The sequence below is a fragment of the Crocuta crocuta genome, unplaced genomic scaffold, assembly GCF_008692635.1.
Source record: "Crocuta crocuta isolate KB4526 unplaced genomic scaffold, BGI_CrCroc_1.0 scaffold260, whole genome shotgun sequence".
Lineage (NCBI taxonomy): Eukaryota > Metazoa > Chordata > Mammalia > Carnivora > Hyaenidae > Crocuta > Crocuta crocuta.
The window spans coordinates 7454367-7478626 of record NW_027527525.1 but is presented as its reverse complement, the minus strand read 5'-3'; the positions used below and the strand labels follow the sequence as shown (position 1 = coordinate 7478626).

The 24260-nt window shown below is 39.5% G+C and overlaps 1 protein-coding gene across 1 annotated transcript in view; it reads left to right on the top strand.

Annotated features, from left to right (window-relative positions):
- COL14A1 (collagen type XIV alpha 1 chain) overlaps positions 1-24260 on the top strand; it is a 203667-nt gene that overhangs the window by 81056 nt on the left and 98351 nt on the right. The window contains exons 19-23 of the mRNA XM_077764526.1: positions 2532-2661; positions 6117-6239; positions 9208-9357; positions 12165-12281; positions 20774-20920. Of these exons, the coding sequence (XP_077620652.1) occupies positions 2532-2661; positions 6117-6239; positions 9208-9357; positions 12165-12281; positions 20774-20920 (667 nt within the window). The remainder of the gene's footprint in view (positions 1-2531; positions 2662-6116; positions 6240-9207; positions 9358-12164; positions 12282-20773; positions 20921-24260) is intronic.

Sequence of the window (24260 nt, the reverse complement as noted above, 5' to 3'; positions counted from 1 at the left end):
GAATTTGTTGTCAGGGCCTGAAAGTCTCATACTTCTTTATTTGTGAAAGGCTGATCAGGATTGCAGACTTTTCTAGAGCCCGCATGTCAACATTCATAACCGTGACCTGAGTTCTGAGTTGCAAGGAATGTTGCAGACCACATGTACTCAGAATGTGGTTCTGTCTCTTACAATACAATTTGGATATTAATATTAAGCTTTTAGAAACATTTATATCAGTTTGGCATTGCTGCAACATCTAAGAACAGAATCAGTTTTTTCTAGCAATTTTGTTTTATTATATTTTATAAAAATATTAGTCTTCAGTAGATTGTAATTAAAATAGCAGCACCAACTCTACCTAGTCCTCTTCCACAGACATCAGGAGAATCACTATTTAGATATAGAACTTTATAACATGGGAACACAATGAGATGCAAGGAACCCTATTGCTACTGATGGGATCCAGGCTGCCCTGAACAGCTTTGGGCAACATGGAGCCAGACCCAACATTCCATTTCTAAAATAAAAAACTTAAAACGTGAAAGTTCACTGGTTAGATTTGCATCTCATTTAACCAGAAACATCTTTTATAGAATTGTTTTCTAAACAAAACCACCATCTGCAATGATCTATGGCATCTGTTTTTAGTAAGAGTCCATCTTTACCCTGCTTTGTGCAAACAAGCAGAAGCCAAGTAGAAGGAACTTTGCATTCCCAAGAGGACATTTACATTTTTTTCTTGGAAATGAGTATCATTGGGTAAAAAGGTTCAAACACAGAGCAGAGTGCAGCCGTTAAAGCAAGGCTCAGACCAGATATCCGGGATTTCACTATGGCTTCTTTGCTCACAGGCTGGGTGGGCCTCAGTTTCCCCATATATAAAGTTAAGGTAATGTTCCTCTTTTACCTGAAAGGGTTGTTTGTGGTGAAGAGTAAGTGACTTACTGTACTAAAATTCCTAGGGTAGCACCTGGCGCATAATAATTGCCAGGTCAATGATGGCTGTTACTGTAAACCACAGCAACTATTTCCTGGCGAGCTCAGGGATTCCTCCAAAATGGCCCTACCACTTTTCAGAATTCCACAGTGTAAATGTGATAGGTTCCAGGCTCATGTATTTCTCGGCTTGAGTGATGACCTTATTGAAGAAGTATCAACATGGGTGGTTTGCAAAACAGACAGTCTGGACCGAAGGCCCTGGCTCTGTACTCCGAAGGAGTTATATTTATAAGGAACACCCTGGAAGAAGCTACATTGATGGGGTAAAATGCAAGTCTGGGCAGCCACTGTTCTTCCCTTGCCTGTCTTCAACACCAGGGTTATCGAACTCATTATAAAGCAGAGCTCTTCTTAAAACATCTCCCTCCCAGATCCACATAAACACACCCCTGTAGTGCATTTTGGTGCCCCTTTCATATAAGCAGTAAAATCATACTAATTCAAGATAAAATCACCTAATGCAGCCTTCCTTTTTAACAATATAGTTTAGAAAATTGCTTTTAGAGCTTAGCAGTATCTTAGCAACAGCTGCTTCTGGGTTCAACTTGAGGCTTCTGAGGGCTTATTCCATGATTTATAGGTCTCTTCCCTCATCCAGAATAGACAGCACAGCCCTTTGCCTGCTGGCATCTTACCCAGCCCTTGAATCAAAAAGCATCTCCAGCTGTCCTAGTCTTATGACTCCTTTTAACGCGGTTGGGTCAGTTCTTAGATCTTACTTAGCATTTTTCCAGCCATGATTAAATTCCTTAAATGGCCCAGAGGTGTGCCAGCATCTGACTGCTAGGCAGAGGCAGAAAGTTTTGTGGTTTTAACATTGAGAACATGTGGCTTCCCTGGTCCATATGTTCTTTTAGGGATGACAGAATTTGCACCGCCGAGCCACGTGGTGCTTAACACCACGGTGTGGACCTCATCACCGCCTTTCAGTTTTTGCAGCCTCGAGAGGTAGAGTGATGGTGATTTCAGACTGAGGAAGACCTCTCCTTTCAAAAAAAAGAAACTCGCCACATTTTGGAGTGGTAGTGGTAAATCTGTTTCTCTCTGGAAAACTTGGATTTAATGTGTGGTTAATCTGTCATTCTTGGCTAGCTTTCAGCCTTTTCTAAGATGCTAGGAGTAGATTATCTCTGAAAGGGTAAAGAACGGAAGGCTGAATTTTCAAGAGGATACTTAAGTAGAATAAAGAATGATAAGCAGGCTGGGTTAGACAATGGACACTCCTGAGCTATAAACACCCACTTTCCGAAGCAATGATTATTCTCACTTCTGGATTCTTTGCAAACGCTGAAAAGCTGTGAGTAGACTGTTCCTCAGAGCCTACACTCTTTAAAGTTAAACCTGCATTAGCGGTTCTAAGCTGAGCGCTGCTGAGAGGGGAATTTCAGAGAGCGATGCTTTTGTGTGCGTGCTGATTTTTCTCATCACTATCCAAGCACATCGCCTTGCTTCTATGATTTCAAAGTCCCTCATAGTAATCCTCCTCCATTAGCTGACCGACAGGAACAAAGGTCTTAAGTGAGACCATGCCTCTTTGCTTTTCTGTTCAGGTGATGGTGTCTGGAAACCAGAACGATCTCCTTCTGAAGCCTCTGCTTCCCAATACTGAGTACAAGGTCACGGTCACTCCCATCTATGATGATGGAGAAGGCGTCAGCGTCTCTGCCCCTGGAAAAACCTGTGAGTGAAGCTTTCTCCATGTGCATACTAGCTGGCTAATTAATTGAAAATGCTCATCCTCTGCAGTGTGCCTTGAAAGCCACAGTGCAGTGTGGTGAGAAGAGCAAAAGAGATTGGGAGGCAGGAAATCCGTATCTGAATCCTGTCTCCACCTGGGGAAGCTGTGTAGCCTTGGGCGAGGTGAGCTAGCTGCTCTGGGCTTACGTCTTCTTGTGCGTAAAGCTAAGATTTAAGAAACAACTATGTCTTCCTCTCCAGCATCTGATTCGACACAAAGTCCTGTTGATTCTCCACAATGTGTTCTGCAGACCAGTCCTCTTTGCCTTCGTCTGTCTGCTCCGCCCTGATCCACGCCTCACTCTCTGTCACTGAAATGAGTGCACCAGCCTCCTGGGGAGGCTTCTTGCTTACGCTCTTGGATCCTTTATTCTCCTCCCTGCAGCCCAGGAAACTTTTCAAAATATAAATTATCTCATGTCAGGCCTGTTTCAGCCTCCCAGTGACCCCCCACGGTACTCGGGGTAAAATCCAACATCCCTCCCACGGCCCTACAAGACCCTCTACGACCTGGACCCTGCTGATATCCTTAATCTCACCTGCGAACAGGTGCCCCCAGCCATCCCTCCTTCCCTGCTCTTCACAGTTAAGCATGTCCCCGCCTTAGGACAGATGTACTAGCTGTTCCTGCCATACAGAATATCCTTTCCCAGATATATGCCTTTCTGGCTTTTTCTTGGTATTTTGGCTCCAGCTCCAAGCTGCCGCCTCAGACTTTGCCGACCACTCCATGCAAAGTAGCTCCCACTCTCTGTGCCATCAACCTGTTTTTTGGCCACTGTGTTATTGTTGTTATTATATGGCACTAATTACCATCTGATATTTTCTTACGTACTCATGTATTTGTTCATCGCCTTCTTCCTTCCTCAGAAGCAGCATCACGAGAGCCCAGGACCTCATCCGTATTGTTTGCCTCTTTGTGCAAAGCTCCTCCGGTACTGTGTGGCACGGAGGGAGCACCTCTCAATGTTTGGGGTGAATTGGCCCTGATGATCAAACCAGGAGCATGCACCAAGGAGCAGACGCTTGGTCAAAGCACCACAGAGTCTTAGTTGTCTTCATTACCGTGTGGTTATCTGTACTTGCATGAACTACCCCAAATCTAGTGGCTTAAAATAGGAACCATTTTATTGTATTGTGTGTGTTCATAGGTCAGGAAATTAGGCAGGGCTTGTTGGGAGATTCTTCTGCCCTGCAGGGTATGCGGGTGATTAAGGTCACCTGGCAGCTGGGTTGGTCTAGGGCATCCAAGACGGCTTTACCCACATGTCTGGCATGTTGGTGGGGATGCCTAGAAGGCTGGACTCAGCTGAGCCTCTCTCTCTGTCCCCATGTTGGGTCGGAGCCTCTCCATGCACTCTTTCCAGCGAGATAGTCATGCTTCTGACGTGCTGACTCAGGACTCTAAGAGCCAGAGTTCCAACAGTTGGAAAGCGGAAACTGTCGGGACAACTAAGGGCTATGCTTGGAACTGGAATAGTGTTATTTCTGCTGTAGTCTGTTGGGTGAGGGGGTCATAGAGCTCACCCAGATTCAAAGGGAGGGCCATAGCCTCTACCACTCAATGTGGGGAGGGTTAAAACCATGCACCCATTTTTAGTATGCCACAATTACCAGATGGTCAAGGGTGATGAGGAGCAAGGGCTGAGTTCCGTACTTGGGTACTTAAGTGTGGAATTTTCAAGTAAGCGTACAAGTCGTTAACATTCCATAGCTGCAGCCCCAAGTCCTGACTCCTGACTTACTTCCTTAGTTAACAGTCCTGACCCCTCTCCCTCTTCCTGGTGCCCATGCTGTGAGTATCTCCACCCAGACTCTCACCAAACTTGCACATTTTGTTAGAGATCACGCAGAGTATTAGGAGCCCCGAGGGCTGCTACAGTTATTTCCTCTGGTGTCATGTGGAAGAAAAGGGGAAGAGCAGAGCGTTGGGAGAACACCAAGCTCTTCTTCCACTTTTCCCAGTATGCTGGCATCTTGATCTTGATCTACACATTAAAACTTTGAGCGTATTTTGGTATTTGCTGCTACATAAATATTTGGGAACCAAAGACTTAAACAACAATTAAAGAAGAAAATCAAGTAGTATACCGTATGGAGCACCTATACTGTATGTTTGTCTTTGTTTGTCTTAAATCTGGGTTATTATGAGAAGAAAAAAAGCAAGCGAGAATGGCTTGCTTTTTATTTATTTTTTAAATGCTTTTTTAAAAAGTTCATTTATCTTGAGAGAGAGCATGAGCAGGGATGGGACAGAGAGAGAGAATCCTAAGCAGGCTCCGTACCACCAAGTGCAGAGCCTGATGTGAGGCTCAATCTCAGGAACTGTGAGATCATGACCTGAGCTGAAGTCAAGAGTCAGATGTTTAACTGACTGAGCCAGCCAGGTGCCCCAAGAATGGTTTAAAATAAACAGAGTGAATTCTGCTGTTCTGAGTTGGTTTGGGATTATTTTTAACACTTGAATGTTCTATAAAGTTACCATAAACCCTGCCACTGTAGGGAAGGGTGGGAAAGGGAAGTGATGGGGAGGTCAAGGGGCTCCATCTAACTGCTTCTGACCTGGGCTCAAAGATCTACTTTTAACTTTCACAAGTTAAAAATAAGCATAGTATGTAAAAGGCTTCCATGATAAACATGTATACACTCACGGAAAAAACATTTAAAGACTTTTACTATAGAAATATGACCTAAATCTCATTGCAGAGATACTACCACATGTACCAAAATCTATGTAGTAAAATTATTTTGAAGTATTAGTGGATGGTCTCCTTATTTTAAACAGTGGTCAACACAACTACATTCTATCAACAATAACAAAAATGGTAACGATAGTATATGTCAGTATGCACAATGGTTTATAAAGGTTCTTTATATAAATGGCTTAATGTTGTGATAGAAAATTGGTAAACAATAATATAAAATTTCAAACAATATGAAATGTTTCAAACCATATGAAGAGGAAAGCAAGAAAAAAAAAATTACCAGAATCTACCTCCTAGAATTACCATCATTACCATGGTGTGAGCACCCTTAATATTGTTATACAGATAAACTTTGATAGTGGAACAGAGTGGTATGTAGACAGAAACTTTTAATAAACACTATTCTGTTCAGCTTTACTCAAAATAAACTGAACAAAAAGGAACCAGAACGACCTTGAATGATCAACTGGTCTTCAGATCAACGTGTTTCATCAAAAGAGCAATTATTTCCTATACATTTCATTTTCAAAACAACCACAGACTGACTCTTCAAAGTGTTTCACTGTATGTTATAGTGCATTTTTACTTGTAAATACTTTAACATTATGGGAAGATAGCTTAGATTTTGTTAAGAGTGTAGTTTGTAAAACTGGAAACCACCCTAAATCACTGTTTTTCCTTTTCTCTGCTTAGTGCCACCCTCTGGTCCCCAAAACCTACGAGTCTCAGAAGAATGGTATAACAGGTTGCGCATTACGTGGGATCCTCCATCTTCCCCTGTAAAGGGCTATAGAATTGTCTACAAACCTGTTAGCGGTAAGTAATGTTGTTTTAAAAATATTGTGACCATGATTAGGCCTCTAAAATGATTTCTTTCTTAAAGGTTTATTTATTTTGAGAGAGAGAAAGTGAGAGCACATGCGTGAACAGGGAAGGGGCAGAGAGAGAGAGAGAGAGAGAGACTCCCTAGCAGTCTCTGTGCTGTCAGTGCAGAGCCCTACATGGGGCTTGATCTCATGAATCGTGAGATCATGACCTGAGCCTAAATCAAAAGTCAGATGCTTAACTGACTGATGTACTCATGTGCCCCTAAAATGGATTCTAAGGTTATTTTTGTTTTGATTTTTCCATCTATCTTTCCATCTATCTTTAGTTTTGAGAAGTGAGAAGAGTCTTACCTTTCATGACAAAAATTTTTTTTTCCCTTATATGATCATTGTTAGGGTAGATATTATCAGAACAATGAAGTTATGACTCCACTTAAAAAATGACTAGGTACGTTTATGAGCAGAATACATACTTGTTATGCACCTGACCTAGGCGCATCCCACACAAGGAATCAGCTGAAGGGAACCTTGACTGGGTAGGAGTAGGAATCTTCCATGGCTCGGGGCGCCTGGGTGGCTTAGTCGGTTGAGCGTCCGACTTTAGCTTAGGTCATGATCTCGCGGTTCGTGGGTTCGAGCCCTGCGTCGGGCTCTGTGCTGACTGCCAGCTCAGAGCCTGGAGCCTGTTTCAGTCTGTGACTCCCTCTCTCTCTTATCCTCCCCTGCTCACACTGGCTCTCTCTCTCTCTCTCCTAGAAATAAATAAAACAATAAAAAAAAAAAAGGAATCTTCCATGGTTCAGCGGATATGTAAGCCCTAGGCACTCAGAATCTCTAATTTCTTATTCCTCCTCTACCTCATTACTTCTTGGGTTAGTAGGAAAAAGTTGACTTACCTAGTCTCTTCATTTTGGAAGCTGTTGTTGAGGTATAAAATTCATCAAAGCCCTAAAGTCATGGTAAGAAAAGGCTTTTCCATCAGCCTCTTTGCCACCTTGATGAAGAAATCCCTTCCTACTCAACTGCCACATCTTCACATCCTGAAAGCAGGAGAATGGTGCAACCAAGGGGCGATTGTACCCTGGGTCCAGGCGTCTGTGGAGATGAGGCCATGAGTACCTTCAGCTGTTACAGTATCAACTCATGACACTTAACACTTCTGTGAAGTTTAAGCAGGAGTCTAAAAATAGATACTATAGGGATTTTGTCCATTTTCTGGACCTGGGCCTTCATACTCTGAGTATTCATAAGGAAGAGATTTTCTCCTTATGTTTACTTATTTGGCAAGAAAATGCAAAGAGTATTCTTTGGGCCATTAAAAAACTCTTTCTACCCTCAAAGAGCACGTTAGGGTCAATGCACCTTCTGAGATGTTGCTCTTACCTCTGTAATGCTCTTCAGCTTCTTCTATTTGTCCTATTATCCAGGTCCACACAAGTAAAATACACCCCTCTTCAATTCTTCTGGACAAACATCGTTATGAACCATGAACATGAAATAGCGAGAATATACCATGGGTGTATTAGCCTGCTCAAGACTGATTATTTAGGATCCATCACCAATTTTTTGGTTTCTTTTCTTTCGGCCTGAGACATGTGTTAATTTGTAAAGCAGTCTTGCTGGATTCATTCTTGGACCATTTTGTAGATATCTACCAGATTTTCTGAGGGAAAGTAGCTTTGTGTTAGGACAGTAGTTCTCAATAGATGCAGTTTTGCTGCCCCACAGAGATAATTTTGATTGCTACAACTTGAGGGGCAGGGGGTTGCTATTGGCATCTGGTGGATACTGTTAACCATCCTACAAGTCATAGTAGCTGCCCCTCGCTGCTCCAGAATTAAGAATTATCCAGCCCAAAATGTCAATAGCACTGAGGCTGAGACATCTTGCTCTAAATCAAGTGGAATGTGGTATGTGGTCATTTGATCAGAGTTCGGTGCCTGAGAAAATCACTATGGAGATAATGTGCATATACAGAAATATATAAATGCTTTGTTAGAGGGGGTTCTGAAGTAAAGTAAGGAGTATTTTAGGAACTTGCTACTAACTCAAAACTCTTAAAGAATGAGTACAGATGGGAAAAGGCAGGAGGTAAATACGTTTATATAGGACTTAGCAAAGAATGTTTTTAAAATGCCAAATTAAAGACTCCACTGGCTGAAAAAGAGGTGAAATGTAAAGGCTCAATGAAGCCAACTGGTCAAGGGCCTTGCAATAAGAGTGTCATCTATCTGTTCTTAAAAAATGCTAAGAGAGGGGCACCTGGGTGGCTCAGTTGGTTGAGCATCTGACTTGGGTCATGAGCTCGCTCATGGTTTGTGGAATTGAACCCCACATTGGGCTATACGTGGCCAGCATGGAGTCTGTTTGAGATTCTCTTTCTCCCTGTCTTTCTGCCCTTCTCCCATTCATACTCTTGTGCTCTCTCTCTCTCTCTCTCAGTAAATAAATAAACTTAAAAAATGCTAAGAGAAGGGGATAGTACTAATAGTGGCAACATATATGCTGGACCCCCATGTGGAAGGGCAGAGCATAGTGTCTGTGATAAATTTACTGCTACTGCCACTTGCATGCCTGCTGGGGACAAAGGGTGTCTGAAAAGGGGCATTGAGAATGACTTCTTTAGTTTGGCAAGTGCCCCAGAGCCTATGGCAACATAGTAGCTCCACTGTGAAGGCCTCACAATATGGCGGACGGTGGGTTGCTTCTTTGAGTAAGCACTAGGGAAAGAACTATATTTGAGAAAAAGGACTAGATTCCTAAAAAGAGCCCTAGCATGGTAGTCAGGTTCATAAGTCTCAGAGCCAGATGGGGCTAGGTTCAAACCCTAGCTCTGCTGTTTGTCTTCTATGTAGTCCTGGGCAACTGAAACACAGTCGAGTAAGTACAGTTCCTGTCCGGAGTGTTTCCATGTTTCCATATTCTGGTGTAACCCAAATATACTCTTTCTCCTCTAGTTGCTGGCCCAACACTGGAAACATTTGTGGGATCGGGTATTAATACCATTCTTATCACAAACCTCCTCAGCGGAATGGACTACAATGTGAAAATATTTGCCTCCCAGGCCTCAGGCTTCAGCGACGCTCTGACAGGCGTGGTGAAAACACGTAAGACTGATGTCCCATTGCCTCAGCCCCAGCCTGTGGTTTTGCTGCTTTGTTTCCACTGTAACTCAACCCCTGCTTCGACTTGGCAGTTGGTTTTTATTTTCCTCAGCATTGCCCTTTCTGGATGGTGTTTCATGGAAAGAAAGGTGTACTCCTTACTCAGGGCTGTAGTTCAGAGTCCTGGTTGGCAGACGGAATGTCAGAACCTGGCATTCAAATATACTTGATGGTGGCGGATAGGATTTCCTTCTGGAAATTTTTTGGCATTTTTTACATTAGGTGAAATTTTCCAACCAGCCTGTAGCGACATGGCCAACGCCAGTCAAAGTTGGACCAAAGTTTGACTTTTCTCAAAAGTCTTTGCCCCTCCCCCCTTTGTGAACACACACACACACACACACACACACACACACATACACACCATCCATAGAAGATACAAAAAGGACTTCCTTCTCTACCTTGTAAGGGTTTTCATGCTGTCTGCACACCATCTGGGACTTCTCATTGGCATATACCATGTCAGACACCCATGGTAAATGCAACGTTTTCCACACTCCGGCATGTATGTTCCATATTCCTCATATTTGTTATACTTCCACACCATCTGTTTAATATATTTCTTTAAATCGACTTACATTTTTTCCTTTAATACTTTTCAAAACCCACATAATTATTCTAAACAGGAGACTTTTAGTACACATTAAATGTTTAATACACATTAAAGGTAATACATAAATGACAAATATAAAAATGGTGTGGCTGTGTGCTAGTTAAAATCACCCTTAGGGCTATCAACTGTACCTGCCCACACTTGAGATTGATAGTTATGGTATAATCAAATGTAGAAACCTTTAATCTGCTTCCTATTAGCTGTGACCTTGAGCAGATTACTTAATTTCTCTGAGCTCAAGTTTTCTCAGCTCTAAAATGAAGATAATAGACTGTGAGGCTTGTAGAAATAATGTGTAAAAATGATCAGCCATATGGCAAACACTAGGGAATAACCATTATTATTATAATAATAATTGTGCTTTATACCTTTGGCCCATTTGTCATTCTCATCCCCAATCAAATCATTAATCGATGAATGGAATTATGCGAGAATGGGGCATATATTAAATCAGACCCCAAGCCACCTCTATTTGACCACCTACATTTTAGATACGGCCAGTCTTTTCATCAGAGGGGGCTTCCTGAACCTTTTTTAATGGAATATCTTAAGACCTTAATGGCTAGGTTACAGAATCAATTTACTCTCAAAAGAAATAGTCTGTCTTCAACAGATCTAGAAGGGCTTTGGCCTGTGGTTCTGATCTTGTACTTGGCTGGTGAAGTCATGCTATTCTGGGCATTATGATAACCTCCAACTGATTCCTCTCTGTTCTATGATAGCAATCCCATTCCTTAGGCACACTCTAGAATTCCCTGTACACTTTTCCACTCAGTCTCTCCCCTTCAGTATCTGATTTGCATTTTCCCTCCCCTTCAGTATCTGATTTGCATTTTCCTCCTCTAGATTACCCTTTCTGTCTCTGTGATGTTTTATTGGCCTCTCTTCACCCTGCTCTGTCTTGTCTCTTTCTATCTTCCTTTCTTTGCATCTTTCTTTCTTCTGTTCTATCCCTCTTCTCTCCTTCAAGAAGTATGTTGAGTATTCCAAATATATTTTAAAAGAGTAAGATTATTGAATTGTTTTATATTCTATCTTTAAAGTAAAAATTAGATGGGCTTATTATTTGTTTTCTTTCTTTCTCCCAAGCAAAATAAAAGCCCATACAATGGCAAATACAATTAATTTATGGTTTTTAAAAAATTTGGTATGGTTACATAAATCATTAATGATTTCCTTTTTGTATGGAACAACAGGACTCATTTATTCAGCCTTGGGAAAAGAGGTCTTCTCTGTCTGGTCTAACAGAAAAGAACAATGTGAAAATGTAAATTTTGATTATCATTTCGAAAAATAATCTTAAACTATTTTTATTATATAAAGTAGCTAAGAGAAAGGGAAAAGCTAGAAAATGATGTGGATGAAAATTAGAGGTCATTAGAGAAATTAATATTAATTTTCAATTGTTTTCTTTTTGAGTCTAAATGATAAATGCCAGATACCTACTCCTTTATTGTGTTAGAGAAATACTATTTTCATTGCTTCCCAAAATAACCTTTCTGTGAATCATTTTTGTATATTACATTCTCAGATTAATAGGAATCTTTGTGTTTGATTTTTATAATTTTTTATGTGTTAAATCTTTCATTTTTACATTTTCAAAAATGTGTTCATTCTCCTTCAATTATGTTTTGAAAGCCAGTTCTTATGAAATTCCTGTTTGAGTAAGACTTCCCTTTGTCTATTTTGCTTTCCCTTTTAGTTAAACCAAAACAATCCATCGATGGTTGATAAGTGCATACTGTCTTTGATTTTTTGTAATCAAAGTATTATATATTAATTGTGGAATATTTAGAAAACATAAATAAATAAAGAGAGATTAGAAATCAGATAAAAAGCCAAAATTCACCACCTATTACATCTGGTCTTTCTTTTGTGAATATTTATTTCTTTTCTTTGTTTACAAATATCAAACAGACTATATTACACATAATGTTTTGCAGCTTCTCTCTCAAGTAATAAAATAGTTATCTATTGTGGACTAATTTATTGTGAGTTTGTGAGTTTCCCACCACTGACTATGGGAACTTTGAATTAGAATTTTATTAGGTTAAAGTTAATTTCAGACTTGGGGACATTTGTCTTTCAGACTGGGGGACATTGTAGTGTGACATAAGTGTGTTTGTTTTCATTATAGTGTTTTTGGGTGTGACCAATCTTCAAGCAGACCAGGTTCAAATGACCAGCTTGTGTGCTCGGTGGCAGGTGCATCGCCATGCCACAGCCTACAGAGTGGTTATTGAATCGCTCCAGGGTAAGTGCCACCTATCACAGATGATTTTGTCAAGTGCTCATGTACTTAGTTCTGTGCAAATCTCTGTGGACAACATGCAGGGAGCAGACTAGAGCTTTCTTCTTGAAGAGGCAATGTTATATGATGGATCATTCAGGGGATGGAGGCAGAATGGGTAGGTAAGCCCATTATTTAGCTTCTCCAAACGATCATTTTCTCGTCTGTTAATGGATATAACCACAGTGCTGATCTCGTGGGATTCTGTTAAGGCTGTGTGGTGATAAATCCATGTGAAACATTTGCAGCAGTGCTTTGCCCACATTAACCTCCAGAGAAATGGAAGCTGCTATTGGCAATAGAAGACAAATAGCCAGGACTAACCTACATTACAATGATATGGTGTTTTATTTTAGTATTTACTCCATGGGGATCTCAGTTTGATTGTAACGGTTTTCTTACTGACCTACTCTTTTTATTTTGGAGGATAAATGGTGAACACTAAACTCTCATTCAGGAGATGGTTTAATATATCTATGCCATCATGGGAAAGATTTTTAGCATAACTGTTCTCAGGCATATCTAAATGTGGGACTTTGTTTCAAAGTTGAAACACTAAAAATGTGTGCCTGTCTTCATTAAAAGTTTCAAGGGCGCCTGGGTGGCTCAGTCAGTTGGGCGTCCGACTTCAGCTCAGGTCATAATCTCACAGCTTGTGGGTTCAAGCCCCGTGTCGGGCTCTGTGCTGACAGCTCAGAGCCTGGAGCCTGCTTCAGATTCTGTGTCTCCCTGTCTCTCTGACCCTCCCTGTTCACACTGTCTCTCTCTGTCTCTCAGAAATAAATTAATTTAAAAAAATCATTTAAAAAAACGTTTCAAGAACAACAACAGAAGGGTGATTCCCAAAAAGTGAGTTTGTAGGGACTCTTATCAGCTTGAATAATATTCAAGATGGGATCAAATAATTATAATTACTTTAATTTGATATATCGATTAAATATTATATTATCAGAGCAAAAGATATGTGTTGTTACTTCAGGGAGACACTAGAAGATGTTGGAGAATTCCAAGTGATTCTTTTAATCTTTCAAAATTGGTAATAAAATTGTTAAAAATATTCTTTTTGGAAAAATAATCATGGTTTCCCCATTTAAAAAAGCAGAGCTTTTTTTTTGGTTCAGCCCATTGAGCATCTGACTCTTGATTTCAGCTCAGGTCATGATCCCAGGGTTGGAGGATTAAGCCCCACACTGGGCTCTACTCTGAGCATGGAACCTGCTTGGGATTCTCTCTCTCCTTCTGCCCCTCCGTTGCTCACATTCTCTCTCTCAAAAAAAAGCAGGAAAGGGGAAAGTGGAAAGGTGAGAGCACTCGGAAATATGCTGAGAATATGAGAATAGAATATGAGCGACACAAAAAGAGACTCCTGCCAACCCCACCCAAAGCAGTGTCTCAATCGATGTGCTAAGCCACCAATTCTTTGATTCCCTGTGTGTGATATGTTAAGGATCCCTTTAGCCTGGCGTGACTAAACATATAGGAGTAGCTTTTTGCTGTGACAAACACTGAGTAAGGAAAAGTCAGGACAAGTCATATGGATTTTGTGATTGTATTTAATATGATTTATGAGATGATTAAGCAGAAGTACATGAAAGGTATGCAACTGTTTGAGAAACAATTATAAAATCTTGAGGAGCCATGTTTCATATATCTTTATAAGACAGGCTAAGTCACATTTTCATACAGAAGGGTTGACATTCAGTGGTATTTGTTAAGCCTTGAAAAAAATACTAAAGATAAAAATCACACTCCCAAACTGTCCCACAACACTTTATCCTTTTATGTCATTTAAGAAGTTGACATGAAGGGACATAGGCTCCTATGGATATTCATTGTCTTTCATATAAATTGTAATTATATAGACTGACATAAAGATACATTAAAACTGAATTATCAATGGAATTAGTGAGCTCCGGAAGTATTTGTTTTATTAAATGTCTTCAGCTTCACATATTTGCAAAATATCACCGGGATTCTCATCAGAGGACATGATAGTTGTGTGTGATAACATTGATCTGGTAGTCTCAAACCTCAAAAAGCTCTTTTTGAAGCCAAGATCTTTGTTAACAAAAAATGAAAACAATGAGTCCACATTTCCTTCTCATCATCAAGGGAAGTTAACTAGTCCTCCCTCCGCATTGTCTCCAGGCTGCCAAAAACCTCCTCAGCTGAGCCTTGCTATCGAGGCTCAATTAAACAAGAATGAACAAAGTGTTGCTCAATTGATTTTTCATCAACATTTAGAGCTGGGAGATTTATGAGCCCAATTAGCTTACATCTCATTCACCCAGTTGTCTAACTGAAGAATATTAATTAATGGACAGCAACAGTTTTTGACAGTCTGCCTCAAAGAGGCGTGTTGGGGGTGGGGAGGGAGCATGGCGACAGCAGTAGGGAATATGTTTAAATGGTTTAACATACAGTTTAGATCAAGGGATAGTCTTCCTACTTTAGAATAGGGAAGAATTCAGTTGCGTTTCTTTTCTTTTTTCATTCTTTTCTTTCTTTCCTTCCTTTCCTTTTCCTTCCTTCCTTCCTTCCTTCCTTCCTTCCTCCCTCCCTCCCTCCTCCTTCCTTCCTTCCTTTTCTTTCTTTCTGTCTTTCTTTCTTTCTTTCTTTCTTTCTCTCTCTCTCTTTCTCTCTTTCTTTCTCTCTTTCTCTCAGTCTCTCTTTCTTTCTTTCTTTAACATTTTGACTTCCTTCTCCCATTTCTCCTACACCCCCCCCACCTGCCTCTGACTGCCATGAATCTGTTCTCTGTATCTATGAACTTGATTTGACATTGAGTTTGTTTATTTTATCGAGAGATAAAGTCATTATCCTGATTGGTGCCTTTGAAGAACTTGTGCTCAGATGCAGACTCTTCCATGGGGAGATGAGTTGGGGCCCCCTCTGTTTTAACTTTGTAATGTCTCCCATTGGCTATGTATGAGACCTGTGGAGAATATTTAGTCCTTCTATCCCAGAGGATATACTAGAGAGAAATGGGATCTGATTTCTCCATGTGATGGAGAAAAGTTTTATCCCAAAGTAACCTAGTTTTGAATGTTTTCGACAAATTCCTACTGTTGGACAGGTCATTTTTTCCAGGTTTTTTTTTTTTTTTTTTTTTTTTATATAGTTCCCATGGTCTGGTCACGTGCACTTGTATTCTGAGATGATGTCAGTGGAGAAGCCTCTGCTTTGACCATAATTGCTGGTCAACCTCTCTGGGCTTCAGGCTCTCTAAAATTACTTTTCTTGAGGCTTTTTATCTGAGGTAATACCTACAAATTTCCAAGGTTTTTGTGAATAAGGTAGGCAGGCTGTATCATTCAGGTTTGTTTGTAAATGGGAGAGATGCAGATAAAAGGACTTAAACAAAAGGATCAACTTATTGACTACGGAGAAGTTTAGAAGTGTCCAGCACCAGGCACATCTGGATTTAAGTGTTTAGAAAATGCCATCAAGATGAAGTCTTGCTCCCTTCTCTTGCTCTGTGCTCATCCTCAGCCAGATTCCCTGAGTTGGCCCCAGTCATTTCCAGAATGGGATCCTCCCAGTTTACAGCTTAACCAGTCTGAGTGAAAAAAGAGCTTCTCTTTCTCAATAATTCCAACAAAAGTCCAGGAACTGAGTCATACTAGCTTGGCTTGGGTCATATGCCCCTAAATCTGTCATTGAGTTCAAGGGCATGAAATAAACTGACTGACCAGACCTGGTTGCCTCCCACCTCTGTAGCTAGAGGGGAGAAGGGTTGTTACTCAGTTTTTTTTCCCCAAATCATAAAGACCAAGAGTGGGGAAGAATAGATTCAAAGAAAGGGAGAATAGATGCAAGACAGGCAAAAACAACACATGTCCTCTACCCATTTAATATTACGACATTTTTTTATAGCCAAGAAGGAAAAAAAGAAAGAAAGATTACCAGAAGGATGAGGGCCTCTCAGGAGAGACTGAAATAAATCTGTGTTTGAGTCACTCATCCACTTGCCAAATTAAATTGTAGGCTTTGGTTAATGATAGGACAGACCAAAGTCAGAGACTTTTAGTTGGTCTTAGGTAGTTCAGAACTCCCTTAGAGCCTTCATTAGTTCTGTGGATGCTCTGGAATTCTCTTTTCCAGCTATTTTTGAGTTGACTTTGCATCCAAGGTTGAGTATATCCTTTCCCTTTAAGTTCATGTATTTAGATGCTACATGGTCCCAAATACTTTATTCCCTTTGTAATCCCCATAATTTGGTGAATTTCTTTCTAGACCACTTAAGGGAGGTTTCATAGAATGCTCAACTTGTCTTCTGTCATTGAATGCGGACATGCCAGTTTTGCAGTATCATTAACAGAGCTGCAGCATAGTGGAGAGTCTACCTTTGGACCCCAGATCCAAAATGAAAGATCACATGGAATAAAACGTGGTCTCGAGATTAAACTTTTTGAGGCAGTGACATTATGACCATTTTGTTTGTTTGTTTGTTTATTATATAATTTATTGTCAAATTGGCTTCCATACAACACCCAATGCTCATCCCAACAAGGGCCCTTTCAATGCCCATCACCCACTTTCCCCTCTCCTCCACCCCCCCATCCACCCTCAGTTTGTTCTCTGTTTTTAAGAGTCTCTTATGGTTTGTCTCCCTTCCTCTCTGTTTGTAATTTTTTTCCCCTTCCCTTCTTCCCCCATGATCTTCTGTTAAGTTTCTCAAGATCCCCATATGAGTGAAAACATATGGTATCTGCCTTTCTTTGACTGACTTATTTCACTTAGCATAACTGAGAGAGAGAGAGAGGGAGAGAGAGAAAGAGAGATAAAGAGAAGGAAGAAGCATGCAGATCAGGGAAGGGCAGGGCAGAGAGAGGGGGACAGTGGATCCGAAGTGGGCCCTGCCCTGACAGCAGCCAGCCCGAGACAGGGCTCGAACTCAGAAACCGTGAGACCATAACCTAAGTCAAAGTCAGACGCTTAACCGACTCAGCTACCCAGGTGCCCCGGCAGTGACATTATGATTATGTGTCAGGGAATTTGAGAGACCTAGGGATTGGAAGCATTTATATCATAAAATTCCAGCAGAGTATTCTGGATCCTGGATATTCTTTCCTTGTGCATCTCAGTAACTACTCATAGGACATTTTGGTGAGCCAAGCTGGTGGCATCATTATCAGCACAATAACCTAGAGAATGTATTTAGCCTTGCTTCATAAGAATGAATGCACAAAGACAGAATTTCTTCTCCTGTTCCAAAAAAATAAATTAACTCCTTGCTTTTGGCACAAAGGGTTGAGGAAATCAGTCTTCATTTGATCAGTTTGAATGTTTTCCTTTAAGGCAAAGCCATTAGACCTAAATCATACATGCCAAAAGCAACATGGGTACATCTCCATTCATGTAACCCCTCTTTGTTATTATTGGGAATTAAAGCAATACCATTTCCCAAAATTTTACTGTGCCTGTTCCAGTTTTCCAATGGCTTTTGAGATTTTTATGTTGTTGCTTTAGCAGTAAAATCCATTTATATTCTATTGTTGAGGGTTGATACAGTGCATGAGTATCCATGAGAAATAAAGATGACAGAAAAGCACTTTTCTAGAATTGATTCCTGCAGAGATTCTGGAAACTTTTATGGAGATGGACGAATATCCATGCCATAGGATTTGGAAGATGTTTGTGTTACAGGTGACCCACAAAAGCTTGCAGAGGCCCCAAAGTTGTGGGTAAGGGTTAGAAAGAATCAGCTCGTGTGGGGTCCTGAGCCTGGGAACCACAGACTGAACTTGGACAGGAGCAAAGCAGAGTGCAGGGTGTAAGAACATTTTCTTACTATCAAACTCCTGTCACAGCAAGATGTAATCTCACAAACACCTGAGAAAAATTTTAAGTCATTTTTTAAAATTCATTTTGGGAGAAAGGGAAAAAGAGAGAGAGGGAGAGAGAGAGAGAACCAGCAGGGGAGAAGCAGAGAGAGGAGAACAGAGGATCTGAAGTGGGCTCTGTGTTGACAATAGAGAGCCCGATCCAGGGCTTGAACTCACGAATGTGAGATCATGACATGAGCCAAAGTCGGATGCTTAACCAACTGAGACAACCTTTTATTTCATCATTTTGTCACATAGATAAGAAAAGTTTTGAAGTAGACCTTAAGGCATTCTGAACAAACATATTACTAAAGATTATATTATGAAGTTCACTTTTGAAACTCCTTTATATTCTCAAACATAAAAATAAAAAATAAATTTCACATTCCATTTTATAAGTGGCTTTAATTTATTTATAGTTTTAAAAATCTTAATGATATTTTTCTAAAAAGGATTTTGTCCATAGACAAATTTTAAATGACATATGTCATGTGTTTTCTGATAAATATATGTTATAACCTATGTATGTTTTGTTCCATTATATATTAAGTTATAGATTGAAATGTAATAGGTATTATTCTTTCAAAATAGAAGAATTATTTAACATTTTTGTATTTTGTACTGTTCGGTTATTATGCTTTCTATATTTTATTTATATTTAATAAACTGCAATTAACAGTTTGAAGGAGTTCCTTTTTAACCAGCAAATAATATGTGTAATGTGTTTAATCAATGCAGTTTTTTAACACTGGATTTTTTTAAATTCCTAGAAATAAAGCTATATAAGGCATTAAGTAGATGCATACAGCTTATGGGTGAAATTAAGGTCAATCTAGATCTTTTAAAATTGTTCTTTTCATGGTAGCAGTGATTCTTCCTTTTAACCAATTAACTATGTGGTATAAAGTAATAAACACTCTATGCCAAGGAAGAAAACCCATTTGTGACTCTTTGGTAGTTAAAGCCACCAAGGTAGGCGGTTTTGTCCAATAGAGCAATAAAGCACTGACTCCTAAGGGGTCCTCATCTGATCTCTGCAAACTATCATGTTTGCTCATTTCATATGCACTCAGCAGCTCTGAAGCTTTAATTTAGAAAAACCATTTAACTTACATTATTTTATGATATATTAATGGAAACTAAAGCAGCGCCCTCTGAGACTGTGATTTAGAGTTCTGAATTTAATTTCAGTTCTGCTACTTAGCATATGGACTTGATTAAGTTACTAACTTTTCTGGCCTTCAGTTTCTTGTCTCTAGATTGGGGCTAATTATAAATATTATAAAGATCAAATGAGTCGATTCACATAAAATCTTTAGGATAGTGCCTGGTACATGGTAAATGCTCTTTAAATGCTGGCTACTATTATCTTTCTTGTTATTGTATCATTAAATGCAAAGCACAGAGCCTGGCACATAGTAAGCTCTCAGAAAATGATGAATATAATAAATGCAACTACCCTAGACTCCAGACCCAAGGGCCAGCATTAATTTCTTCAGGGAGGCAAAGCAGTCTTGCTGTGAATATGGGAATGAAGAAAGTAGCCAACAGTTAATCGTGTCTACTAGGTTCTCTGCGCTTCTGCCATGGTGGAGACAAGAAAGAGAAGGTCCTTTGTGGAGATGGCTGTATACTGCTGTCTTCTTGGTAGAATGAAAAGAACTTTGGAACTAGGGGTTGGGAAACCAAGTTCCACAAAATGGAGGGCCTTAAACCACGGAAGCACCATGTTTTACTGACTCAGTTATGATTCTGAAAGAATGAAAATGATCTTCAGAGTGGAGCCAGCCTCCTCTGAGCTTCCTACGAGTCTTCATTGCAACTAGCACTGCGTGTTATATGGAAACCAACTTGACAATACACTATTAAAAAAAAAGAAACTAAAAAAAAAAAAGGTATCATGAGTGTTGGTTAAAATTCAAGGCCAAGCGGAAGGAAATTGGACATTTGGGGACTTCCTGGCTGTCTCTGTGACACTCCAGCTCTTGCCTGCCTTGGTGGCAGTTCTGAAAATAATCTGGATGAAGCTCCTGAAACCCTGGAAGCGCCCCTCTTCATCCACAGGCATACAGATTGCCTAGAATCCTATAATTTCTAACTCCATACTTGTATTTTTAGGCCACTGCCAAGAAGGGCGTCTTCTTCCATGGTAATAAGAATCTTCTTGTATGGGACCAAAAGGATGTATCGTTTTATCAGTTTGTAACTGGTTAACCGTGTTCTGGAGAATCGTGCTAATAGAATATTCTAAGTTTTTAAAAATATACTCACCTCCACACCTGTCCAAAACATCAGTTACGATGTGTACACACAGTTATGTGCATTAATAATTTTCCGTTAAAGGGTTGATCTCTGGAGTCTTTTATTCTCATTTTTTAACATATAAAATGTGGTTTTCAATTATTTAAAAAAATCAGTGGATGTATTAAGTCTTTAGGAAAAGATACAGTACCTAAACAAGTATAATTCATTCTGAGGTTATCTGATTAGGCCATGCATAGTAAGCGTTTTAGAAGCAAATCATCTACTGATAGCATTTTTTTTTTCTTAAATAGTTTATTGTCAAGTTGGTTGATAGCGATTTTTGAAAATTTCATGTGTGTATGTTTTGTCCTGCTTTTATTATAGACACAAAAAAGCAAGAATCCACTGTGGGCGGAGGGACAACCAGGCATTGCTTCTATGGACTTCAGCCTGATTCAGAATATAAAGTCAGTGTTTACACAAAACTTCAAGACATTGAGGGACCCAGTGTGAGCATAATGGAAAAAACACGTAAGTTAAGTGTGTCCTCTCCTGATCCCTGTCTCTGTGAACAAACAGTATTTTAGGCATCCTGTTTTGATTCAAAAACCTTATTCCATTTAGAAAAATGTTAGCTATTGCTGCCCAGGAATATCTGTAATACAAGTTTTGGTCCTCTCCTCCAGTCCCATAATTCACTGCATGTGGCCCACTGATGTCATCTGTATGGGTTTTTTCCATCCTCCATATGTTTCACAAGGGACTATAAGGCCATATGATAGCAAAGGGCTTGAAACAATGACCTATATTGTGATCTATATCTATAAGAAACGTTTGTGGTATGTGGAGTGTGAAATGAAGTTTAAGGACCGGGTCCTGACATTCAAACAATGGCATATTACCACAGCTATGAGGTGGGAATGGAGCCAAGATGTTCCAAATGGCTGACCCTCGAGTTATTGCCTACTTAAGAGGCTCTTGCACTTTTTCCAAGTTGGCTGCAGATCTGATGTACTGAAGGGAAAGGCGAAGTATAAAATTAAAACAAAGCACTTTTTACATGTTCTAAAGACCAAGGAGAGTGTCAACTTCTTGGAATGGCTTTTAATAAAGGATTCCTGACGTAAAGGCCACAAACATGAGAATGGTTTTAATTGTAGTGAATTCTGGGAAAACGTTTGTGTGCTTAACTCAGTATCTTGAACTTAGACTCAAAGTCCCTGAGGATTTGTATCTGAATTGGTGGAAGGCGATGGGTTTTCTTGGTAGCCCCTCTATCATGTGTCTGACATTTGGAAAGTTCTGCTATCTCTGTGGTCTGGCATAAGTAGGAAGAAATCACCAACAATGCATGACCTTCAAAAACACACAATAAAAGCATAATTAATGGAATCATCCAATTTTTTCTAATTTAAAGACTCATTTCATAACTCTGAAATAGTTTGCATATGCACTACTTATGCATTTTATGTTGCATATGTAGTTTTGAGGTGTAATCTACATATCGTAAAATTCACATTATAAGTGTACAATTCAATGATTTTTAGTACATTCCAAGAGTTGTATAGTCAATACTATAATCCAGTTTTAGAACGTTTCCATCATACCCAAGGAGATCTTTCATCCCCATTCTCAAACAATCCTGTCTTTAGCCCCAAGCAATTTGCTTTCATTTCTTATACATTTGCGTTTTCTGTACATTTTATATAAATGGAAATAAGTAATATGTTGTCTTTTGTATCTGGCATCTTTCACTTAGCATGTGTTTTTGAGGTTTATTCATGTTATAGGATATGTCAGTAGGATGTTTCTCTTTATTGCTGATAAGAATTCTGTCTTATGGATAGAGGATCATATAATTTCAACATTATTAGGGCCCTGGTAGTGCACAAGTTTTAGAGTCAAGCAGGCTTGGTTGGGACTCTTTCTCACATTACGGCCTTGGACATTTCCACATTGCCGCACTTCTCTTTGCTCAGCAGTAAAATTTAATACCTCCTCTTTCATCTCATGTGGTGGTAAAGATCCAAGAGAACCTGTTGAGGAACTTTTCTACCTGTATCTTTTTGAACAAGTATTTGTCATCACCATGACTTTCTGCTTAGAAGTCACAAACTGATGCTCATGGGTTAGATATCACCATCAGATATGTTTCTCTGAGCCATACATTTTCCCTCCAAGTCTTAAAGTATTTGTTGAAAGTCCAAAGATTTGACAACACAGGACAGACATACATCCTTATGGTGCCAATCTGCTGAGACCAACAGTTGTGTCTTTAATGCAGTATATGTGCTCTCAAGTTTGCTACTCCTTAAAATGTTTAAGCTAGTTCTTTGCTCATATTCATTACTTGCATGACCTCTAAAAATATTTTGAGCTTGTGATCCCTGGTCTATTTCAACTCCCCCTCACCTTAACCCTACAACTGTTAACTACCAACCCAGGATTAATTTGGATAGCTGTGTTTGATGCAAATGTTTTCCTTATGTTGAGGATATCTGTTTTCTTCCAGCTTCTACCCACTGGCTCTAGTTCAGCCTCTGGAAGCAATGCAGATCAAGACTTCTCTGTCTTCTAGGTGACAGCCACTCACATATTGAAGACAAGGGCCATCTGTATGCCTCATAGAGAAGATAAATATGTGTTGCCAGTTCACTGCGGTTCTTCCCACCCAAAAGATTCTTTGGCCAGATGTTCTGCCCAAACATATTGATCTGTCAGCCATTGCTTACCATTGATTTGGTTCTTAGGATTTAGAACTTAGGATATGCCTCAATTTTCCCCATTAAAGAAGATGGACACTTATAAAGATGACCCACTACTTCCACAGATTTTAAGATAAATAAATCTGGCTGTGGAAGAAATTTATGGTGTTTTCAAGAAAGCTTTATAATCTTAGTCTTGGTATTAAGATATCTTAATTTTTATTTTGTTTTTGAAATGTTTTAGCTTCAAAAATTGTCCTTAAAAGATAAAAGTGATATATATATCCATAATAATGTAACAAAGGTATAAAGTGCCCCTTTTCCCCCATTCTTTCTTCCAGACCAATCTCCCAGATTGGTCTCCTTCAAAAAATTCTAACTTATCTATCAATCTATCTATCTATCTATCTATCTATCTATCATCTATCTATGTATCTATCATCTATCTATCCCATCTACATCTAAATAGATATATACAGATATATTGAGATAGATACATATATATCACATTTTTTTATGTTTCACAAATGGGATCATACTATGGTATTCTATGTCTTGCTTCATTTCACAAACTAATTAATCTCATTTTCCATATCAGTAATATACAATTACTTCGTTTTTTAATGTTGATTTATTTTACTTAAATAATTTTATTTGACTGCCTCTTAGAACTGGAAAAGACCTTAAAATTAAAATTCATCTCTTCCAAACTTCCTGCCAGTGAAGGAATTCTTTTAACAACATTCCTGGAAAATAATCGGTCTGCCCAAACTCAAATCTTTCCCGCTATTTGGTGCTTACTGTTTCTAGAGTTAATGGCTATGATTAGTCAAGAGTTTTCCCTCAAATTAAACTGAGATAATAAAAAGACTTTTCTCAGTTTTTCTTAAAATGTTAGTGTCAAATAAGAATAAGAAAAGAATATCGTAACATTTAGGATGTTTACCTAATGATTCCATAATTTCCTTACCCTTTGCCACATGAGCTGCTGTGAGAGTTACTGCTCTCACTGAACTTTCCTCTGTTCCTTTCCCTAACCACACTTTACAGATTACGTGAGCTTCTCATCCCTCGTCATCCAGGTTAAACTGATGTGGACACACGGTAGCCTCCCAATGTCCTGCCATTTAGTCCTCAGAACTGAAAGCTTTCCAGATTCAGTCTGA